The sequence below is a fragment of the Cnephaeus nilssonii genome, assembly GCF_951640355.1.
Source record: "Cnephaeus nilssonii genome assembly, chromosome: 8".
NCBI classification, from domain to species: domain Eukaryota; kingdom Metazoa; phylum Chordata; class Mammalia; order Chiroptera; family Vespertilionidae; genus Cnephaeus; species Cnephaeus nilssonii.
In genome coordinates this window covers 43052056-43075650 of record NC_137079.1, presented here as the reverse complement: position 1 = coordinate 43075650, position 23595 = coordinate 43052056, and the positions used below count along the sequence as shown (strand labels likewise).

The window sequence follows — 23595 nt, the reverse complement described above, 5'->3', positions numbered from 1 at the left end:
TTTAACTAAGGGTAATTATTTTGAGAGATTCATCTATGTCACTGTATTATCAATAGTTCATCCTGTATACTGCTGGGTAATATTCCATTGTATGGATGTACCACATTTTGATTATTCCTTCACTTGTTAACATTTGAGTTGTTTTCAGTGTCTGGCAATTACAAATAAAGCTGCTATGAACATTATTGTGTATCTTTGTATAAACATATATTTCCTTTTGTTTTAGGTAAATATCTATGAGTGCAATGCCTAGATCATATGGTTTAAGTGTGTATTAAAATTTTTAAGGTCCTTCCAAATTGTTCTAAAGTGGCTGTACTATTCTACATTCCCACGGATAGTGTATGACAGTTCCTGTTGCTTCATATCCTCGCCAGCACTTGGTAGTGTCAGTCTTGTTAAAGTTAGCCATTCTAATAGATGAGTGGCAGTATCTCATTGTGAATTTAATGTGCATTTTTCTAATAACTAATGATGTTGAGCATCTTTTTCGTGTGCTTATTTGCTAACCATGCCTCCTTTGGTGAAGTGCCTACTCAAGTCTTCTGTATATTTTTCAGGTTGTTTTCTTACTGTTGGTAGTTCTCTATATATTTTTTATTTAAACTAGGGGCCCGGTGCACGAAATTCTTGCAAGGGGGTGTGTGTCCCTCAGCCAAGCCTGCACCCTCTCCAATCTGGGACCCCTCGATGGATGTCCGACTGCCCGTTTAGGCTTGATCCCAAAACGGGGAAGTCGGACATCCCTCTCACAATCTAGGACTGCTGGCTCCCAACCACTCGCCTGCCTGCCTGCCTGATTGCCCCTAACCACCTCTGCCTGCCAGCCTGATCACCCCCTAACCACTCCCCTGCCAGCCTAATCGATGCCTAACTGGTCCCCTGCCAGCCCGATTGCCCCTAACTTCCCGCCCCTGCAGGCCTGGTCGCCCCTAACTGCCCTCCCCTGCTGGCCTCATCGCCCCCAACAGCCCTCCCCATGCTGGCCCGGTAACCCCTAACTGCTCTCCCTTGCCATCCTGGTCGCCCCCAACTGCCCTCCCTTGCAGGCCTGGTTCCCCCCAATTGTCCTTCCCTGCAGGCCTGGGTCCCCCCCAACTGTCCTTCCCTGCAGGCTTGGTTCCCCCCAACTGCCCTCCACTGCAGACCTGGTCCCCCCCAATTACCTCCACTGCCAGCCCGGTCACCCCTTACTGCCCTCCCCTGCCGGCCTGGTCGCCCCTAACTGCTCTCCCCTGCTGGCTTGGTTCCCCCCAACTGCCCTCCCCTGCAGGCCTGGTCCCCCCAACTGCTCTTCCCTGCAGGGCTGGTTGCCCCCAACTACCCTCCCCTGCAGGCCTGGGTGCCCCCCAACTACCTTCCCCTGCTGGCATGATTGCCCACAATTGCCCTTCCCTGCCAACCATCTTGTGGTGGCCATCTTGTGTCTACATGGGGGCAGCCATCTTTGACCACATGGGGGCAGCCATCTTGTGTGTTGGAGTGATGGTCAATTTGCATATTACTCTTTTATTAGATAGGATTCTTTGTAAGATGTATGCTTTGCAGAGATTTGTCTCTCAGTCTGTGGCTTGTTTTTATATTTTTCTTATAGTCATTATATATCCTTTTAATGTAAACATTCATACATTTTGCAACAGAAATGTTATTGTGATGAAGTGCTTTTAGATACTGCCTGATGTTGCATAATATATGATGTGTACTGTATTAATTTTCTAAAATCTGAAAAATTCTAATTCTAAAACACATATAGCACTAAGAGTTTTAGATGAAAGATATGCACCCCCTTCCTGTTCCTGGAATGCTTTGTCTGTAGTATGACTAGTAGTAAGTTACTATAATTCTTCAAAACTATTTTGAGGTACTATCTCATTCCTAATGTCAAACAAACTTATCCCAACCTTCCTCCCTATTCATAAATTATTAAGCATATCTGTTGAATGACACTATGTGCTAGGCACAGTATAAGGAAAGGGGGAAAAACTGAAAAAAAGTACAATAAACTTAACTCCAATATTATCTTTGTTGAGCACAGTTCTTGGTATAATAATAGTGCTCAATAAATACAGGGTTGGGCAAAAGTATGTTTACAGTTGCTCGTATGGAAAAAGACATGCAGGTTATAATTTTTATAACAGCTTTATTAACTCTGTGTTTTGTGTACTCACAACCATAAATCTTCTCTAAGTATTTTCTGTTGGCTCCTACAGAGAAAGTTTGATAATCCCTGCTTTATATACTATGCTCACTGATAAGCACATAAGTTACTATGAAAGTAACCAATTCTTATTTATTAAAATGGAAAACTAAACATAACCCATGGATAATGGCTAAGTTACAACACACATTATATTGTCATTCAATGATGAATATTTTAATTATGCTAATACATGAAAAAGTGTATAGAAAACAGTTAAGTAAATGAGATAAAATAAAGAACAAGATATATACATTAGGCCTACCTTTTATATTTTTGAAATAAAACAAACAAAAATTTGGGAACAAATGCCAGGTTTTTGTTGTTTTATAGTGATAGTACTTGTGAACATTTTAGTTGTTTTGATGATCTTGGTTATATCACACTAAAACTAATTTATACATAAAAATTTGAAAGTGGTTTCTATAACTCACCCAACTATTTGATAAATATCTTCAGATTTTCCTTGGCGTAATTTCAGTATCCAAGCACCTGGGTTTGCTTTTAATTGAAAATATCCCTTTTAAGTGAGAAAAATATGATCATAGTTATATGACTAAACACACATACAATTGTTTAAGAAAGTTTATACATTAATCATCCAAGAAAGTGTTTATTAACTGTGGGGTGAATGAATTCTACAAATGAATTCCAAGGAAGGAGATTTTGCAATAACCTATAAATGCACTTTCTGAAAATATGATTCTCTTCATTTCTGTATTATTTAATTACCTTATTCAATGTTTCAATTTTATTTTTTTGGAAGCTATTCAGCAACAGCAGGATAAAAATTATTTTATCTTATTATTAGAAAAACAAAGGATTTTACCAAAACATCGAATTTTAATGATTTTACCAAAACACCTAATTGTAATACCATCAATTAAGTCTTTATAATACTTACAAGATTGGCCATCACTATTGTATCAACTGCAACAGGTTGACTTTTTGTGCCGAGTGTAAATTGCAGACCTCGAGGAGGTTGTTCTGTTGTTCTATCAAAGCAATGTCCTTCAAGTAGTAGGTACTCTAGTTCATATTCTGCTATAACAGTTCTCTCAATCTGTGGAGGAAACATGCCAAAAATATGTAATGCCGATAATACAAATATTGTAATAACTAAATGAGATTGTTTTAATACTAGCCAATGCATTTTGGGTGGGCAACTTCAAGTCTTTCTTTTACATTGGTGAACTTAACAGTTGAACCAATTTCTTGAAAACCAAAGCTAATGATAAATTTTCTTCCTTTACCATGGTATCAAGCTCTTCTCCAGCCTCATGATATATTTGCCAATATCACAAGCAGGAGAGATGTCATAGAGTTGTAGCATTAAAAATCTCTTCCAAACAGATTTACATGGAAAACTCCTTAAAGGATCTGCTTTGTTGCTCTTGCCCTAGAGCTCCCTCTTGAGACCTGGCAAGAAAGCCAACTTATCACCATCGATTGTCTTTCTTGTAACTTAAAAATATTAATGTTTAATTGTTTTGCACTAAAAAAAACATATGTTCAAAAAGAAAATTTAGCAAATATAAGCAAGTGGAAAAGAGAAAAAAATAGAAATCACGTACAGACTAAACATTCATAAACACATCAATCATTGATTTCTATTTCTTTTTTTCATAAACTTTTCCTAAGAAAGTGTAACCTGCTTTTTCATGAAATACTAGAGGCCCGATGCACAAAATTCATGCAACAGGCTCAGCCCCGCTGCCGCAGCGGCTACTTTGGCCCCCACCACCGCAGCGGCCGGGGGCCTCTGCCACCTCTGCCTTGGCCCCCACCACCACGGCTTCATCCGGAAGGTCGTCCAGAAGGACGTCTGGTCTAATTAGCATATTATGCTTTTATTATAGATAGTTTCCTAGGAACATATCCCTGTTTCTATAAACATCATTTAAGTGCTGGTCATTCCAATTATTTCCTGATTTTCCTCTATTGCAAATGCTACAATAAATATTGTAGGACCAAAACTTTTTCTCTACTTCAAATGAAAAAATATCCAAGCATGAAAATAAAATGGTAAGTGATTTTTATATAGTTTAGCAATTTTGTTGAGCAGATAAGACTCTGATGCATTTATATTTGATTTCACAATAGTGTGTTTAGGATACAGAGTATTTGAAAATATTCCCTATCATATTTGTTTTTCTTTGTCTGTAATTACCACAGAAAATAATTATAGTACTTGTATACAATATTTTTCTTGAGTCCAGCCCTTAAAATTTTGTTGTTTTTAAGAACAAGAAATAAGTGACTTCTTTGAAAACAGTATTTGTTTCAAAAACCTTAGTTGGGTTCTTTTTATTTTTATTATTACTATTTTTTAAATATTTTATTAATTTCAGAGAGGAAGGGAGAGGGAGAGAGACGGACACATCAATGATGAGAGAGAATCATTGATTGGTTGCCTCCTGCACGACCCCTACTGGGGATGAGCTTGCAAGCCCGGGCATGCGCCCTGACTGGGAATTGAACTGTGACCACCTGATTCATAAGTTGAAACTCAAACCACTGAGCCACACTGGGCCAGGCTTAGTTGGGTTCTTTAAAAAAAATTTTTTTATTGATTTTTAGAGAGAGAGAAAGGAGAGGAATAGAGAGATAGAAACATCAATGAGAGAGGAACATCACTGATTGGCTGCCTCCTGTAAGCCCCCCACTGGAGATCGAGCCTTGACTGGGAATTAAACGTGACTTCTTAGTTCCTGGGTCGATGATGCTCAACCACTGTGCCCCACTGGCTGGGCCTTGGTTGGGTTCTGAATTAGTGGTTGACTCATTACTATTCTAAGTAGTGAAATTCATATACTTCATTAACCTGTGTCTACAGCCCTTATAGCATTCATTTAGTCTGTATGAAAAGATTTTCATGCGATAGTCTCAGACTATGAGAATATTGTAGAGATCATCTAGTTCAACTCTTCATTTTACAGACAAGGAAAATGTGACCCAAAGTGATTATGAAGGAAAGCTTTTTAAAAAAATGTATTTTAATTGATTTCAGAGAGGAAGGGAGAGGGAGAGAGAGATAGAAACATCAATGATCAGAGAGAATAATTAATCGGCTACCTCCAGCATGCCCCACACTGGGGACTGAGCCTGTAACCTGGGCATGTGCCCTGAAATCAAACCGTTAGGTTGACGCTCAACCACTGAGCCATGCTGGCTGGGCCTTTTTTTCAGTATGAATTAAACATTAGGGCAAAGTCCAAATATATTCTATCAATCTGTGACTAATAGTATTTTCTATTTATAATATACTAGAGGCCCAGTGCATGAAATTCATGCACAGGTAGGGTCCCTAGTGGCTGCCAGAAAGGGTCTCCCTTCCCCCGGCTGCCAGCTGCCGTCAGGGGCCTTCCTTCTGCTGGCTGCCATCAGGGGCCTTCCTTCGTCCCATGCCACCCCCTGGTGGTCAGTGCATGTCATAGCGAGCGGTTGAACTCCCGGTTGGTTGAACTCCTGAGGGGACAATTTGCATATTAGCCTTTTACTATGTAGGATATTAATGTGAAAATGTCTCTTATCCCAGTGGTCGGCAAACTCATTAGTCAACAGTATAACGATTGAAATTTGAGAGCCGAAAACCCACTTCTGCGCATGGGCCATGAAGTTTCAATCGTACTATATGTGCATGCCCGCACGTGGTATTTTGTGGAAGAGCCACACTCAAGGGGCCAAAGAGCCACATGTGGCTCGCGAGCCGCAGTTTGCCGACCACTGTCTTATCCCTATATATTTGTATAACAGATATAAATTCTTTTGACTCATTAAAACCATAACATCAAAAACAGTCCTAGCCAGTTTGGCTCGGTGGATAGAGCCTGGGACTGAAGGGTCCCAGGTTCGATTCCGGTCAAGGGCACATGCCTTGATTGTGGGCTCGATCCCCAGTGGGGGGCATGCAAGAGGCAGCCAATCAATGATTCTCTCTCATCATTGATGTTTCTATCTCTCTCTCCCTCTTCCTTCCTCTCTGAAATCAATAAAAATATGTCTTAAAAAAAGCCAATTTGTTTTCAAAGAGGTTTCTTAGTGACTATCTTAACTTTCCTAATAATTGCATAAAGGTGATTTAAGTTCAATTAATTTAAGTTAAATCAGTTCCTATTATCAAGAATTGAAAGCTTAATAAAAGTCTTATATGACAAACCTATAGCCAACATCATACGCAATGGGCAAATACTAAAACCATTTACCTTAAAAACAGGAACAAGACAGGGATGCCCACTTTCACCACTCCTGTTCCCCATAGTATTGGAAGTGCTAGCCATAGCGATCAGACAAGAAAAAGAAATGAAAGGCATCCAAATTGGAAAAGAAGAAGTAAAACTGTCATTATTTGCAGATGACATGATATTGTACATAAAAAACCCTGAAGACTCCATCAAAAACTACTAGATTTAATAAATCAATTTGGCAACGTAGGAGGATATTAAATTAACACCCAGGAATCTATGACATTTTTATACACCAATAATAAACTCACAGAAAGAGAAAATAAAAATACAATTCCATTAACCATTGCAACAAAAAAATTAAGATACCTAGGAATAAATTTAACTAAGGAGGTAAAAGACCTGTACTCAGAAAACTACAGGACATTGAAAAAAAAAAGATAGAGGAAGATATAAACAAGTGGAAGAATATACCGTGTTTATGGATTGGTAGAATCAATATCATTAAAATGTCCATACCACCCAAAGCAATTTATAGATTTAATGCAATCCTCATTAAAATATCAATGGCGTATTTCATACACCTAGGACAAACTATCCAAAAATTCATCTATAATAATAAAAGCGTAATATGCTAATTAGATTGGACGTCCTTCTGGCTGTCCTTCCAGATGACCTTCTGGACAAAGCCACAGGGGCCGAGGCAGAGGCGGCCACTGTGGTGGGTGGGGGCCAGGGCAGAGGTGGCCACAGCAGCAGTGGGGGCCAAGCCCCTTGCACAGATTTCATGCATCAGGCCTCTAGAATGGAATAAAAAAAGACCCCAAATAGCCACAGCAATCTTGAGAAAGGAGAACAAAGTTGGAAGAAACACAATGCCAGATCAAGCTATATTACAAAGCCACTTTTGTCAAAACTGCCTGATACTGGCACAAGAACAGACATATAGACCAACTAGAGGCCTGGTGCATGAATTCGTGCATGGGGGGTCGAGGGTCCCTCAGCCCGGCCTGCACCCTCTCCAATATGGGACCCCTCGGGGGATGTCCAACTGCCTCTTGCAATCTGGGACCGCTGGCTCCTAACCGCTCACCTGCCTGCCTGCCTGACTGCCCCTAACCCCTTTGCCTGCCAGCCTGATCGCCCCTAACCACTTCTGCCTGCCTGATCGCCCCTAATCACCTCTGCCTGCCTGCCTGATTGCCCCTAACTGCTACCCAGCTGTCCTGATCACCCCTAACCGCCTCTGCCTCACCCCGCACCCGGGACCCAGGCTTCCCTCCCTCTGGCTGGCCGCAGGCACCCAGGACCCGGCCGGCTTCACCAGGGCTGGCCGCAGCCGCAGGGAACTGGGGCAGGCGGTTTTGCCTGGGCTGCAGCCACAGGCGCCCGGGACTGCAGGGCAGGCAGCTTGTCCCTCTCTCGGGCTGCAGCCGCAGGCACTGGCACCTGGGACAGTGGGGCAGGCAACTTGCCCCTCTCCTGGGCCACAGGCACAGGTGCAGCCGCTGGCACCCAGGACCGTGGGGCGGGCAGATTGTCCCTCTTCAGGGCTGCAGACTGGCTGGTCCCCATTCCTCTCTCTTGTGAGCTCATTTGTGCCTTGCTGGTCCCCATTCCTCTCTCCCCAGTGTTGAGTGCTGAAACATTACTGTGTGATGGCGTGAGGGCGTGATGGCCTTTTGCATATTAGCTCTTTATTATATAGGATGGAGCAGAACAGAGAACCCAGAAATCGATCCAAGTCATTATGCTCAATTAATATTTGACAAAGGAGGCAAGAGCATACAATGGAGTCAAGACAGTCTCTTCAATAAATGGTGTTGGGAAAATTGGACAGATACATGAAAAATAAATGAAACTAGACCACCAACTTACACCATACACAAAAATAACCTCAAAATGGATAAAAGACTTAAATGTAAGATAGGAAACCATAAAAACCTTAGAAGAATCAATAGGTAGGAAAATATCAGATATATCTCGTGGCAATATGTTTACCAACACATCTCCTAGGACAATGGAAACTGAGGAGAAAATAAACAAATTGGACTACATCAAAATAAAAAGCTTCTGCACAGCAAAAGAAACCATCAACAAAATAATAAGAAAGCCCACCCATGGGAGAACATATTTGCCAATGTGACATCTGATAAGGTTTTAATCTCCAAAATTTATACGGAACTCATACAATTTAACAAAAGGAAGATAAACAATCCAATCAAAAAATGGGCAAAGGACCTACATAGACACTTCTCAAAAGTGGACATACAGAAGGCCAAGAGACATATGAAAACATGCTCAAAGTCACTAATCATCTGAGAGATGCAAATCAAAACAACATGAGGTACCACTTCACACCTGTCAGAATGGCTATCACCAACAAATCAACATACAACAAGTGCTGGCAAGGATGTGGAGAAAAAGGAACCCTCATGCACTGCTGGTGGGAATGCAGACTGGTGCAGCCACTGTGGAAGAGAGTATGGAGTTTCCTCAAAAAGTTAAAAATGGAATTCCTATTTGACCCAGTAATCCCACTTCTAGGAATATATCCCAAGAACTCAGAAATGCTAATCAGAAAGAATATATGCACCCCTATATGTTCATAGCAGCATAATTTACAATAGTTAAGATTTGGAAACAGCCTAAGTGCCCATCAGCAGATGAGTGGATTAAAAAACTGTTGTACACAATGGAATACTATGCTGCTATAAAAAAGAAAGAACTCTTACCATTTGCAACAGCATGTTTGGATTTGAAGAGCATTATGCTAAGTAAAATAAGCCAGTCATATAAGGCTAAGTATCACATGATCTTACTCATTTGTGGAATATAATGAACGTAAACTGATGAATAAAAATAGATCCAGAGACATAGAAACATAGAACAGACCATCAAACTTCAGAGGGAAGGCAGGAGAGGGTGGTGGTGGTGGTGGTAAGAGATCAACCAAAGGACTTGTATTTATGCATATAAGCATAACCAATGGGCAGAGACAGTAAGGGTATGAGGCTATGTGCTGGGGGTGGGAGCGGCCAGGGAGAGGTCAATGGGGGTGTGGGGGAGGGAGACACATGTAATACTTTCAACAATAAGGAATTTAAATAAAGCAACGTAAACTGATGAACAAAATTAGAACCAGAGACATAGAGCATCGAACAGACTGTTCAACCTATGAGGGAAGGCGGGAGTGTGAGGGGGTTAGAGATTAACCAAAGGCCTTGTATGCATGCATATGAGCATAACCAATGGACACAGACAGTAGGGGGGTGAGGGCAGGTGCTAGGGGGTGGAAGCGGCTGGGGAAAGGTCAATGGGGGAAAAAGGAGACTCATGTTATTCTTTAAAGAATGAAGAATTTAAATTTTAAAAAAGAATTTAAATAATCTATATATATAAAAGGCTAAGTGTCCATCCAAATGGTAGCTATGACACGCACTGATCACCAGGAAGCAGATGCTCAACGCAGGAGCTGCCATGACGCGCACTGGTCATTTAAAAATAAATGGCACCATGGACCCGGCACCGACAAACCAACACTCAGCTTCTCTCAAGTAGGACACAGGCCTGCCACTACCCCGGAGCAACACCCCACCAAATCATAGCCAACAATGCCAAGACCCCATTGTGCAAAATGCGGCCCACAGCCCAGCCCAGCCCAGCCTGGAAACGGTCACTGTGGGTGCTGGGTAATGATGTCACATAGCAATGCCCGGGTTCCTCTCCATAGCGACTAGCCGCCTTAGAGTTTCTTCAGCCCAGGAATCCGACTTGCTTTATAGTCAGGTGCAAACATTTTACAGTTTAACCAAATGTTAAACTGAAAAGAAGTAAGAAATAGTGGAACTTGAAAATGACTTTAGGTTTTCTCACCACGCAGAATATAGTCAAACACTGCTACAGTTAAATATTTTACCCTTTGTTCTCCCTGCATAATCTACAATAATCATCTGTTTTGTGTTGATATTTACTGCTGTGTTGCTGACAATAACCTGAAAGAGAAGTTGGGGTGCTTCACTGAGCTGGAAAAAGTTAGCTAAATCAGAAAGCAGGTCTAATTAAGCAGGTGTATCTATAAATATAAGAGGATAAGTTGACTTGTGCATGCGTGATACATATAAAGCTCTCGCTGGCATTAATCGCACATGTGTGTTTCAATCTGTCATTGTTGATCATGAATTTGGTTGACACTTCTATTATAGAAAAGGGGCGAATAGTGATATTAAAATATTTCTTCTAATTAATTTGCTTTCAATGTGCACGAATCTGTGCACCAGGACACTAGTAAATAAATAAGTAAATACGAACAGTGGGGAAAAAAAAGAATTTGAAAGCTAGTAATCTTTTTTATGTTTATATCTCCTTTATATTTTATTTCCTGTTCTAAATATTGACTGTAGACCAAAGTCCTGGTAAGGGAGAATTTTTCTAGATCAAGCTTTTTTAAAGGTATTTATGTTGGGAAGTAGATATAGCAAAGAGTACCTACACAAGCTAGTGTGTGGTGACAAAACTCTCATGGTTAGTTTCAGGTTTGCAATGGTACACTTTTATCCTTTACCTACAACTCCTTGTTTCTGCTCTAGCAAATGTCTTTGTTATTTACTCTTTTTGAAGGATGGTTGCAGGGAATATTCTGAGTATGTACAGTGGAAGAGAAGAGCCTCAGAGGCAGTTAACTTTTATCGCTGCTAGAATTTATAATTTCCTTCTGTTTATTCATATAGCCTGTGAAGAGAGAGGAAATTACTTCTCTATTTTAGTCTTCTAAAATAAATAGAGCTACTTTTCACTTAAATAGCTTCTATAAAGACCTTGTTATATTTGCCACTCACAAGAAATGTTTAATCTCCATTAATTGTTTAACAGCTGCTGTAATTTTTTTACCAGCAGACTTGATTTAAAATCTTTTCTAAGCTGCATTAATTCTCCCAACACAAATTCTTTACCCTTTGGTTAGAATCTTTAAAGTTACCTTATCGAAGTGTATTACTGAACTCTCTTAATAAAGAATCCAATAGACTCCTTTAAGAGCTAAAACTTGTGGAAAAAACAGAATTTTTTTTTTTAACTACTTGCCAAGTTCATTTCTCAGTTTTCTCATGAATTTTACTACTTTTCTGTCCTTCAATTCTTTCCCTGGATTTGAAGGACTGATTTCAGCTGATTGCTATGACTGAATTCAGGTTCTTCTCTGGGCAGGTCAAGTTGGGGGTATTGATGAATACATGTTCCAGGGAAGTAACTTAGGATCCTGAAGAATCTATTCATGAGTGGATCAGAAGAAATTTGCCTAAAAGGAAAATCTTTAGGCAAAGGGCAACACACAAGAAGCATGAGAAGTAAATCTGATGAACAATTATAACCAAATTATAAGAGGTTAAATGTTTATGCCTAGGTCAAGGCAATGGCTACATTCTAAGGAGCTGTTGGAAACAGGTCAGTGGCTGTGCAGAAACAGGCAAAAGGCTAATCAGAAAGAAGTATTTTCTCTCCAGTTTCTGGATACCTGTTCTCTATGTAAACTCCGCTGAAATGTTTCTGTTTTTTGTAGTGTCTGAATCCCTTTCCCATTTTGAATGGAATGTTTGAAAGACTCAGTGTTTTTTTAAACAGTCTTCTCACTTTTTGTGTGTTGTGGGCTAAACGACACCAGGAAGGGAAAAGAAGTCTGGTCACTTACTAGACAAGGATCACACTAAAGGTGATGGAAAGCAATGCACACAGCCTGCAGTACATGAGGGACTTTCTTCCCTGCTTTTTACTCTTATCTCATTAGGACTGCCTTCTCTAGCTATGATCTGCGGGGCAAAAAGGGTTTCAGATGTAACTGTTCCTTTCCAGTTAAAAACAAAACCTGGCCCTGGTCAGTGTGGCTCAATTCCCAGTCAGGGCATAACCCAGGTTTGATCCCCAGTAGGGGTGCATATGGAAGGCAACCCGTTAACGTTTCTCTCTCTCTCTCTCTCTTCTCTCCCTTCTTTTCTGAGAACATATTCTCAGGTGAGGATTTAAAAAATAAATAAAATAAAATAAAAATAAAATTCGAAGGGCAAAATAGGGACATAGTGGTATTGTCCTACGTTGTCATGCTTCCGCCTCCGTATTTTCTACATTGCTCATCTTAGAACAGCATTTGTGTACCAGGAGTCTGAAGCAACTAAAACGGTGAAGACATCTAGAAACCCAGAAAACCAGAGAAGCAGAATTTGGAAGTTAGGGAAACGAAAAAATCCAAGGGAAGACTGGGTAAGGAACTAGAATCATAAAGAAAACATTTTGGTGAGCAGCTGGTGTAAGATCATTCACTTGCTACAGTTAGTAGCTGATAAGAATTTTTTTTCCTCTTTCTTGATATAAGTTTATATGATAACTTACGTCCTTTAAGTGGATATTATCAAGGTCACAGTTGCTGTGTACTGTTTCAACCAGCCAGCCTTCAGGAGTAATCATGTTGAGGGTTAGAAGGGGTGATTCAGGGATATCCAAGAATTTTGCTACTGGTTCAATGAGGTCATTAGTCACTAATGTCAGTTCTGGTTCCAGAACAAATCGGTAAAAACTGTCGAAAGAACATAAAAAAATAAAACAACATACTTTGACCCAAATTGAGATTTTCTCTAGCTAAAATATTCTAAAACTGAAAATGGTTTAAAAATATGACAAGAAAGCATTAAATTAAAAAGACTAAAACCACACTATATTTCAGAAGAGATAATGCTTGTAAATGGTAGATAATTATTTTGTTTACACTATTACCTGTTATAAGATTGTATGTATGTATATACACTCACAGACACACACATCCTTGTTAATTATTTCTTAATGAACATGGTTAAAATTCCTTTAAGATACTGACTTATGCAGGTTCTAGAAGTTAATGATCTGTATTCACTCACTGATCCTTCTTCAAATTTGACCATGGTCTATTTTTCAGCCATTATATTAGCTCTTAGTACCATTAATAATATGAAGAGAAATAACCAGAAACTAAGTAAAATTCAAGCTGAAACCCTGGTAACCAATTATAATATTTCAATTAAAAACAAACAGGATTGAGATGAAAGCAGTTGGTTATTAACAGACTTAGAGTCTTAAAGTATTTTAGCCTTATCCCCCAATATCACACATAATAAAAATTAGTTATATTACTAATAGTGACTTCCACTATTTTGGACTGGAGTCAAGGTGTCAGCTATGCTGTAGTTATCTCTAGGCTTGAAGGGGGAAGGATCCACCTCTAGGCTCATGCAGTCCCTCAAAACCGCTGGAATGAGGGCTGCAGTTCCTCACTAGTGGTTGGCTGGAGACCACCCTCAGTTCCTTCCACAAGGTCATCTCCAGCATGCTTCGTCAGAGAAGCACATAAGAACAAGAGAGAATGCCAGCAGGACAAAAGTCCGCCTTTTATAACCTAACTAGTGGCCCGGTGCACGAAATTCATGCACATTAAAAGGGGATTAATTAGAGGAAATAATTTAATATTGCTATTTGCCCTTTCTCTATAATAGAAGTGTTAGAGATGAAAGAAAATTAGTAAAATGTATATGAAAACCTTCCTCCTGTCAGAGTCTGGGGCGCACCACAGGACCCAGAGTCAAGTCCCCGCCCACCCACACGTACCTCAAAATCGCGTGAGACCCAGACCCAGCCAGCCCCTGCCCCCATTGGGCTAGATCCAGACCTGGCCAGTCCCACCCTTGTTAAGCCCCACCGGGCAGGGGACGTAGCCTCAGGTCCCCTGGCCCGGTGCCAGGACGGGGGGGCATGGCCTGAGGTCCCCCAGCCCAGACCGGGGTGGGGGGCATGCCTTGAGGTCCTCCATAAAGCCCCACCAGGTGGGGGACAGAGCCTGAGATCCCCTGTCAAGCCCCGCTGGGTGGGGGGCATGGCCTGAGGTCCCCCATCAAGCCCCGCCAGGCGGGGGGGCGCAGCCTCAGGTCCCCCGTCAAGCCCCATTAGCAGGGGGGTTCAGCCTCAGGTCCCCTGTCAAGCCCTGCTGGGCAGGGGGCGCGGCCTGAGTTCCCCCGACCCAGCACTCGGGGTGCACCTTGAGGTCCCCCGTCAAGCACCACTGGGTGGGGAGCACGGCCTGAGGTCCCCTGTCAAGCCCCGCCAGGCAGGGGGACGCAGTCTCAAGTCCCCTGGCCTGGTGCCAGGGTGGGGGGCATGGCCTGAGGTCTCCTGTCAAGCCCCACCTGGTGGGGGGCATGGCCTGAGGTCTCCCGGCCTGGCGCTGGGGCGGGGGGAGCAGCCTGAGGTCCCCTAGCCCAGCACCAGAACGGGAAGCGCACCTTGAGGTCCCCCACCAGGTGGGGGGTGTGGCCTCAGGTCCCCTGGCCTGGCGCCGGGGTGGGGGTCATGGCCTGAGGTCCCCCGTCAAGCCCCGCCGGGCGGGGGGTGCGGTCTGAGGTCCTTTGGCCTGGTGCTGGGATGGGGGGCACGGCCCGAGTTCCCCTGACCCAGCACTGGGGGTGCACCTTGAGGTCCTCTGTCAAGCCCCACTGGGTGGGGGGCACGGCCTGAGGTCCCCTGTCAAGCCCAGCCAGGCAGGGGGGTGCAGCCTCAGGTCCCCTGGCCCGATGCTGGGGTAGGGGGTGTGGCCTGAAGTCCCCTGTCAAGCCCCACCTGGTGGGGGGCGCAGCCTGAGGTCCCCCAGCCTGGTGCTGGGGCAGGGGGAGCAGCCTGAGGTCCCCTAGCCCAGCACCAGGATGGGAAGCGCACCTTGAGGTCTCCCGTAAAGCCCCGCCTGGAGGGGGGACATGGCCTGAGGTCCCCTGTCAAGCCTGTCGGGTGGGGAATGCAGCCTGAGGTCCCCTGTCAAGCCCTAAGGGGGCAGGGGAGGGCGTAGCCTTAGGTCCCTGCTGATTGCTCATTAAGGCTCCTTATGGGAACTTGGCTTCAGCTGTGGGTGCAGCCATCTTTGTGATGGAGTGATGGTCAATTTGCATATTCCCTCTTTATTAGATAGGAGGCTTGCAGAAGGCACATTTCATCCCTTTTGCCATATTCTACTTATTAGAAGCAAATCATTTGGTGCGGTCCACTCTCAAGGAGAATCTACAGAGTGGGGATCCCAGGAGGTGGTGATCCCTGGCAGCCATATCTGAAGCTGCTTATTGCAGGAAGGCAGAGTCAGAAAAGGAGAGGGGGAGAGGAGACACTGGAGAGAACAGTCATGAAGCAGAGGGACAAAACAAGCGCTTGCTACTGTCAAATGCAGCAGAAATGTCATCAAGTAAAAAGTATCCCGTGGATAATGCAAATAGCAATTTCTTTGTGATTAAATAAAAGGAAGGAAAAGCCAAACTGCAGTGGGAGGTACAGTGAATGAGAGATGAAGAGGGGGGTGTGACCACTCTTCAAAGAAGCTGAGATTGAGAAAGAGTGGAGAAGAGGAGGAAAAGCCAGAACTCCAGAGAAGAGGAAGTTAAGGGGGCAGTTTGTGCTTTTGAAACCGAATAACTCTTTGGACTGAAAAAGGCTAGTAGAGAGGTTAACCTTTCGCACTCGGATGTCGAGTGTGACTCGACACGGTTAGCATCGGTAGCAGCTCTTTGAATGTATCAATAATTTGAAATATAAAAAAATCCAAATAAATAAGTTTGTATGAAAAGAAACTCCAGTTTTTTATTCTACTGCCGCACTTCGTAAAATCTGGGGTATTTAAAAAATTAAATCCTGAGTAGAATAAAGGAATCGAGAAAAAAGCAAGTGAGTGCAAAGGGTTAAAGGTACAAAACAAAGGGACTATGTGATAAAGCAAGGATCCAGAACAAATGAGAAAGCATGGGATCAAAACAGAGAGGGAGTATTTAACCAGAGGAGAGAGAGCGCATTCTTCCCCCACACACAGGAAGGCCATGGTGCAGGCTTTAGAGGAAGTTGAGGGAATTCCTGCCCATGACCTCCATCATCTCTGAGAAGGATGAGACACTATTTACTCTAAAAGTAAAGGGCTGGGAATTTCACTACTTTCCTTGATATATGCTACTGAGTAAATAAGACTCTGTTTAACTCATAGTTGAACACAGTTTAACATTTTTGTCCTGTGCAGCATTATTCACCACTCGAAGCATCGATCTGGTACATTAGGTGTTATTTCACCACAGAGAAGTCAAGTTCTTTCCCTCCTAATGATTTATGCTTCTTATACTCAATATTCCTACTCTTTATTATATATTCAAAACTTTTATAGTTTTATATACTATGGAGATGACTCATACTTGTGTGAATATGCTGTTTTCATAATTCTCATTTATCTTTTGTATTTCAAATTAATTTCATCATGTCTTTCTACATAGCAACAAATGCTTTCATCTTATTTTAGCCACTCACTGAGAAGTCTATTAGCTTCATGAGTATAGGATGTTTATCCACCAGAACCGTATTAATGAGAAATATTTGCATATAACAAACAATCTTTTTTGTATCATTCAAAAATTATTTGAAACTAGTCATACCTAAATACCCCCAAATAATAATTGTGATGTTATAATAAAGATCATTTTGATAATTTAGCTCAAAGTACTGAAAGTATAGGTAAACCAAAAATGGTGTAATTCAACCTACTTCCCACTTGTTATTTCCTACTTATTTCTAAATAGGTATCTCTAAATCACATTTTCAAAAATACCCATGGATAAACATAAATCTGCAATTAGACTGTAAATTCTGCAATTAGATTGGTTCAATTTTACTGGTTAGGTTATTTTAATTTTATATCATTTAAAGTTAATAAATTATGTCTGATCTTCTGATCTATTTCAATTAACCATCCTGTGAAGAAAAATAAAACAGGTACAAAACAAAACAAATAAAACAAGTTCAGTAATTATGGTCCTTTTTCATTTTAGTCTTTTCAAATCTTTTGAAATGAAATTATGTTCGGTTAGACTCACCTCTTTAAAGGGGCTTCTGAAAGCTTATCCCTACAGTTCATGAACAACTTTAACTTCATGTTGATAATCTTTCCAAGTACCTGTTAGAAAAAAATTCCCCTATTTGATAAATTAGTATTAATAACTAACATTGATTGAGCATTTACTATGTACCAGGCACTACATTAACACTTCATATTCATTATCTCACCTAATCCCCAGAACATCCTTCAGAGGTAGCTAGTTTTATAGTTGAGGCACAGGGATATATAGTAATTTGCCCAAGACCACACAGTAAGTCATGGTAGAGGTAAGATTTGAGTCTAAACCACTGATTTCATTGCCTAAGGATTATGCTGCCTACCTTTTGCCAAACATGACTTTCTTTCATGGTATCTGAATTTCCTTAGTATTAAAGAACAAGTAACTAATTATAAATATCTTGACCTGCAAATACAAAGTGGTGGCCTCACAACGATGGGGATCCTGAGCCTTTGTTACTTCAACTACATTGTAAGAGATGTAGGTAGTTCTTTGCTACATACAGATGAAATACTTTCTTTTCATTTCCCTGGAGCATAGAAGTAGGAGAATTATTAATCTTGACAGTTGCCACCTCTAGATAGGCAACAAGTCAGTGAAAATTTGAAAGACAGTAGAAAACAAAGGATGAAGGTAAAGGGAGAAGAAAAAAACAGATACATGGAACAGAAAGAATGCAGGTTTGTTAGGGCAAACTAATTTCTGAGAGAAATTGCATTTTGAAGTTTCAATAGACTCTACACCAGTATGACCCAGCTTGATCACTTACATCTTTCAACAGACTTAATATTGAATTACTTTTGCCTATCTCCAAAAGTGAAGCCAACTGTCAAAGGAAAAATAGTTTCCACTTCCAATAATTTTTTTCAATGTGTCTTTTAAAAAAAGCATTGAGTAATTTTACATAGGAGTCCCCCAAAATTCTGAACATCCCAAGAAAAAAAAATAGCCTACCAATGGAACTACTTTATTAAAATTTACTGAAACCTGAATCAAAATCTGGACCTTAAAATTGTTCAAATGGTAAGCCTATAATGTCCTTTCAGAGTCTGCTAGTGGTCTCCTAATATTCACTATCCCCTACTTCCTTAGTGAAAGAATTTCAGATGGATGCAGAGTCTCCACCCTCCCTTTTGAATAGCTGTATCCAGAGATGGCTGCCTACATTCCGGTCAGTGAAATGTGACTGGATGGAATATGGACAACTTAGGGGTTGTGTCCTTATTCTCCCCTCCTGTTGGCAGAAATAGAGATGACGTTAGGAACTTGGCTTTAGACTTCTAGATAGAAGCTGCTTCATGAAGACGACTGAACAACCAGTCAGGGTGTGCCTGAGTCCCTCGACTATGGAGCTGCCTTAGCAACTTAAGTGGCTTATACTTGGACTGTGAGATGAGAGAATTAAAACTCAGTCTTGAAGATACTGTTACTTTGGCCTTTGTTACAGTGGCCAAACCTACTGAATAGAACCTTCACATTCCCTCTTCCCTTCTTGTCACCTGTTTGGTAATGTTACTATACTTTAAGCTTCACCTAATTAAGCTTAGGCATCAGCTTCTTCAGAAGCCAATCTTCACACTTGAAGACAGGAAGTTAGCTCGGCTGCCATAACAAAATACCACACACTGGGTGGCCTAACAGCAGGTACTTATTTTAGATCACGGTGCTGGCCAATCTGGTTTGTGGTGAGAGCTTTCTTCCTGGCTTGTAGACTGCTGCCATGTTGCATTATGCTCACATAAACTCTTCTTTGTGCCAGTGAGGAGACAGAGATCTCTTCTTGTGAGGCTATCAATCCTAGTATATTAGGACCCAGCCTATAAGACCTCATTTAACCTCAATTGCCTCCTAAGGCCCTATTTCAAAATACAGTCACATTGTGGGGTAGGGCTTCAACACCTGAAATTTTCTTTTGGTGGGGGCAGGGGGGTTTCAACAATTAAGTCCAGAGCAACACCTAACTTTGGTACTGCCATAATAACCCATATACAGCTCTATCATTTCATTTTATACATTTAAATACGACAACCTATTTAAAATGTTGTATGGAATAGAATCAAGAGCACAAATATTTAATTATAGCTGAAAACAAACTTAAAAAGATTAATTATAAAATTTTAAAAAGTACTATGTAATATGGTAAATATATGTAAATATATAACAAAAACAATATCTTACAATCAATAACTGTGCCATCATCTGTGCTTCTCTTGTCAAAGGATCAACAATAGCAATAACATCAAAGAACATATCATTCTCTTGAGGACTGATCTTTATAATGCTAGGAAAATAAAGCATAAAAGGTAAATGATGATCAGTTAAATTTATTCTACTACCAATTAACCTTAATCTAAGCTATATACATTGTTATAAATTGCTTTCTGTCTCACTAGATTTTAAAAATCCTGGTTGTTTCACAGAAGAAAATGCAAATGTAAAACTCTAATGTTTGTGTTAGCAAGTTAGAAAACTGCAAAGAATTAGAAAAAATGAAAGTAAGCTTTTATGAATGAGTGATTTTAAAAACTCTTCAAAGGACAATACTATTATAGTGAAAACTGATCATTTTAAGCCCCCCAAATTCTCCTGGATCACAGGATATAAAAATAAAACCAAGATGCCTTTTTTATTAGTTGAATATACTTTCTCAGATTTGAGAATAACATTAACTATTAAGCACTTTTATTAAATTTAGTATTTAAAAACCCCCGACATATTATAACAAAAAGTTCAGGAGAACCTCCTCCCCCAGATTCATCATATGTTATTTTTACCCCAGTCATACTCTCCGAACCTCCTCCCCTCTGTCCTTTCCATTTTGTCTTTCATTGATCCAAGTTCTAAATTAGAATATGAACTAATCTTTAAAAGTTAATGTGAAGGAAATAATTAAAAGCACAGACAAGGCCAATGGGAGATAATCAATTATATATTTAATGTAATTGAAAGTTAAAAGTATATATTTAATTAAAAGTACAGAATATTGCAGGCGAATGACAATTTTAACACTATAATAATATGAAAATCCATTTATTTTTGAGATGTCTAAATTAAATATTTTACATATTACAAAAATAACAATATTCCAACATAAAATGTATACATGTAAAATTACAGGGAGATAGGTCTCCTTTAGTATAGAAAGACTGTAAGTATCTAGACTTTTTGCAGTGAAATATTTAATTTATTAGCAATTAAATTAAAGGTAATGTAAACTTCACTTGAAACATGGGTCCTCCAACATTGGGAAATAAAATACATTTTATTTTATATGCAGTTGATATGATTTAATGTTAAAATAAGAATGGCAGAGCTAGACAATAGATCCTGCTGGATAATTTTACTGCTAAAAATTAAGGACGATATATCAGATGTTTTAAATTAAAGAGACCATCTACAATGGTTAATTCCTTTAGTTATCTTTTAAAATATATATATATATTTATTGATTTCAGAGAAGAAGGGAGAGGAAGACAGAGATAGAAACATCAATAATGAGAGAAAAATCATTTATTGACTGCCTCCTGCACACCCCACACTGGGGATTGAGCCCACAACCTGGGTATGTGCCCCAACCGGGAATCGAACTGTGACCTCCTGGTTCATAGGTGAATGCTCAACCACTGAGCCATGCCGGCTGAGCAAGTTATCTTGATGAAAATTTTACAAATTTACTGGTCACTTTCTGTAAGCTTTATAAGATGTTATGGCTAAGGTAGGCATCTATTTACTGCTGCTTTAAGTTTTCCCCCTCAAACTACTACCAATTCTGTGAGGTAGTACGAATCAGAATTCCAATCCCCAGAAATAAGCAGAAAAAAGACAATGGGGAATTGTAAACCACTGTCACAAAGTCACACTATGTCCATCCCTCTACATAAAATAGAGCAGTAGGCCAAAAGCAGCAGGACACTGATAAATGTGAAAAATAGAGAAAGAGAGACTATAGCAACAATCCCATATAATAGAACCCTAATATTCAAATTTGTTGACTGAACAGCGGAACGACCAGCGGAACAACTGGTTGCTATGATGTGCACTGACCCAGGGGGGCAGACGCTCAATGCAGGAGCTGCTTCTGGTGGTCAGTGCTCTCCCACAGGGGGAGTGCCACTCAGCCAGAAGCCGGGCTCACGGCTGGCGAGCACAGTGGTGGTGGTGGGAGCCTCTTCCGTCTCCATTGCAACGCTAAGGACAGCGAGCCAAGAGGTAAGGAGCAGCGAACAGGCGGGCAATAAGGAACAAGGGGTCCCAGACTATGAGAGGGATCCTGGACTGCGAGAGGGCGCAGACCAGGCTAAGCCGCCCCCCCCCCCCCCAGTGCACGAATTTTGTGCACCAGGCCTCTAGTAAACTATAAAAGATCAATGTGTCATACATTTAACATGAGTAAATAGTCTCAAACATATAAAAATTCCTAAATATAATATAACTTAATGGGAATAGTATAGTGACTAACATTTAAAATGATAGTTTTAATAATTTGTGTTGAATGATTTCAGCACATAGTACTTAAGAAATAAAAAAGTTTGTAAAAAGAATTCCATTGGATTTGTTTAAAATACCTAAAAGAATTGAATCTCAGTAATCTGACAAAAATAAAAAACCTCACTCCTGATAGTGCCAGATAATTTCTCTTTAGAAAGAAATTTTCCCCGAGAATAATACTATACATGTGTTCACCTGAAAACTATATAATTTTATTAATCAGTATCATCCCAATAAATGCAATTTGAACCAGGAGGTCATAGTTCAATTCCCAGTTGGGGCACATACCCAGGTTGTGGGCTCAATCCCCAGTGTGGGGTGTGCAGGAGGCAGTCGATAAATGATTTTTCTCTCATTATTGATGTTTCTATCTCTGTCTTCCTCTCTGAAATCAATAAAAAAATATTAAAAAAAAAAAAAAACTAAAGGAATTAACCATTGTAGATGGTCTCTTTAATTTAAAACATCTGATATATCGTCCTTAATTTTTAGCAGTAAAATTATCCAACAGGATCTATTGTCTAGCTCTGCCATTCTTATTTTAACATTAAATCATATCAACTGCATGTAAAATAAAATGTATTTTATTTCCCAATGTTGGAAGACCCATGTTTCAAGTGAAGTTTACATTACCTTTAATTTAATTGCTAATAAATTAAATATTTCACTGCAAATCTTTCACATATGTAAAGACATCTGAAAGGATAGACTTTTAAGAGCTAAAGCATGTTTTATCTTCTAATAGTAAATACAAGCAACATAAGTTTGCATCTACCGTAAGATCAGAAAACTTAGTGTCATCCACTTTAAGTTTACGATAAAGTAATTCGAAATCCTATATCTTATATATATCATCCTTTATTTACCGCAATGTAGACTTAACAGGAATTTCTTTTCCTAATCTTGTCAAACACATTTATTTTCTAACACAGAACTTTTAATTCTTCTTTAATTTTGCCATATTATGAATACAAATGGAAACCATAATTGAATACAGGATTCAGTGACAGAGAACAGCACTATTATATTCTTACCTGTGATTCTCTGTTAAAAATTTGACATTATGACGGGATTCACGTGTAGGCAAAGAGGAAACAAGGGCATCAACTTTCATAACAAGGTCACTCTTTCTAGATAAACAAGATAAACAATGTATGAGTTTTTCAGAAAGAGAAATATCCGTATTTTGTGTCACAATTAATGCTCTGAGAAAGGGGAATTTAAAATTGAAGGTTCACTGAAGAACACTTAAAAAAAACAACCCACACCAAATAAGTGTTTCTATCTATCTACAAACACACATATATATTTATATATAAATTACACACCTAATATAGCTGTATTTTATTTATATTATAAATACATATGTGTATTTGTATAGCTACATATAATATACATGTATTTTTTTAATAAGTGGGATAACTCAATATTATATAAAGACGACAATTCCTTAATCTAATCTATAGATTCAAATAAATTCCCATAAAAATTCCAGGGATGTTTTTGGTAGAACTGGTTATGCTAGTTCTAATCATATTTACACTGAAAATTTTGAAGACAAGGCAAAGGGGGAGTTTCCCTATCTACTATCAAAATTTATTATAAAGTTGTGGTAACTGGAGTGTGGGATTGGCATGAGGCAACAGACCAGTGGAACAATAGAAAAATCCAAGAATTAAAGATATAAATCAGAAAGAAAAGCAAAACTGTAAAACTTTTAGAAGACAATAAAAGAATATCTTTATGAACTCAGACTAAGGAAAATTCTTACACGTCCTCTCTCTCAAATCATAGACAAACT

General features: G+C 39.9%; 1 protein-coding gene across 2 annotated transcripts in view; it reads right to left on the bottom strand.

The window, feature by feature from the left end:
* UGGT2 (UDP-glucose glycoprotein glucosyltransferase 2) overlaps positions 1-23595 on the bottom strand; it is a 166921-nt gene that overhangs the window by 45308 nt on the left and 98018 nt on the right. For both annotated transcript variants that reach the window (XM_079778742.1, XM_079778741.1), the window contains exons 24-29: positions 22829-22924; positions 19485-19587; positions 17286-17365; positions 12763-12946; positions 3102-3260; positions 2632-2717 (exon numbers count right to left, since the gene is read on the bottom strand). In XM_079778742.1, coding sequence (XP_079634868.1) covers positions 2632-2717; positions 3102-3260; positions 12763-12946; positions 17286-17365; positions 19485-19587; positions 22829-22924 — 708 coding nt within the window. The remainder of the gene's footprint in view (positions 1-2631; positions 2718-3101; positions 3261-12762; positions 12947-17285; positions 17366-19484; positions 19588-22828; positions 22925-23595) is intronic.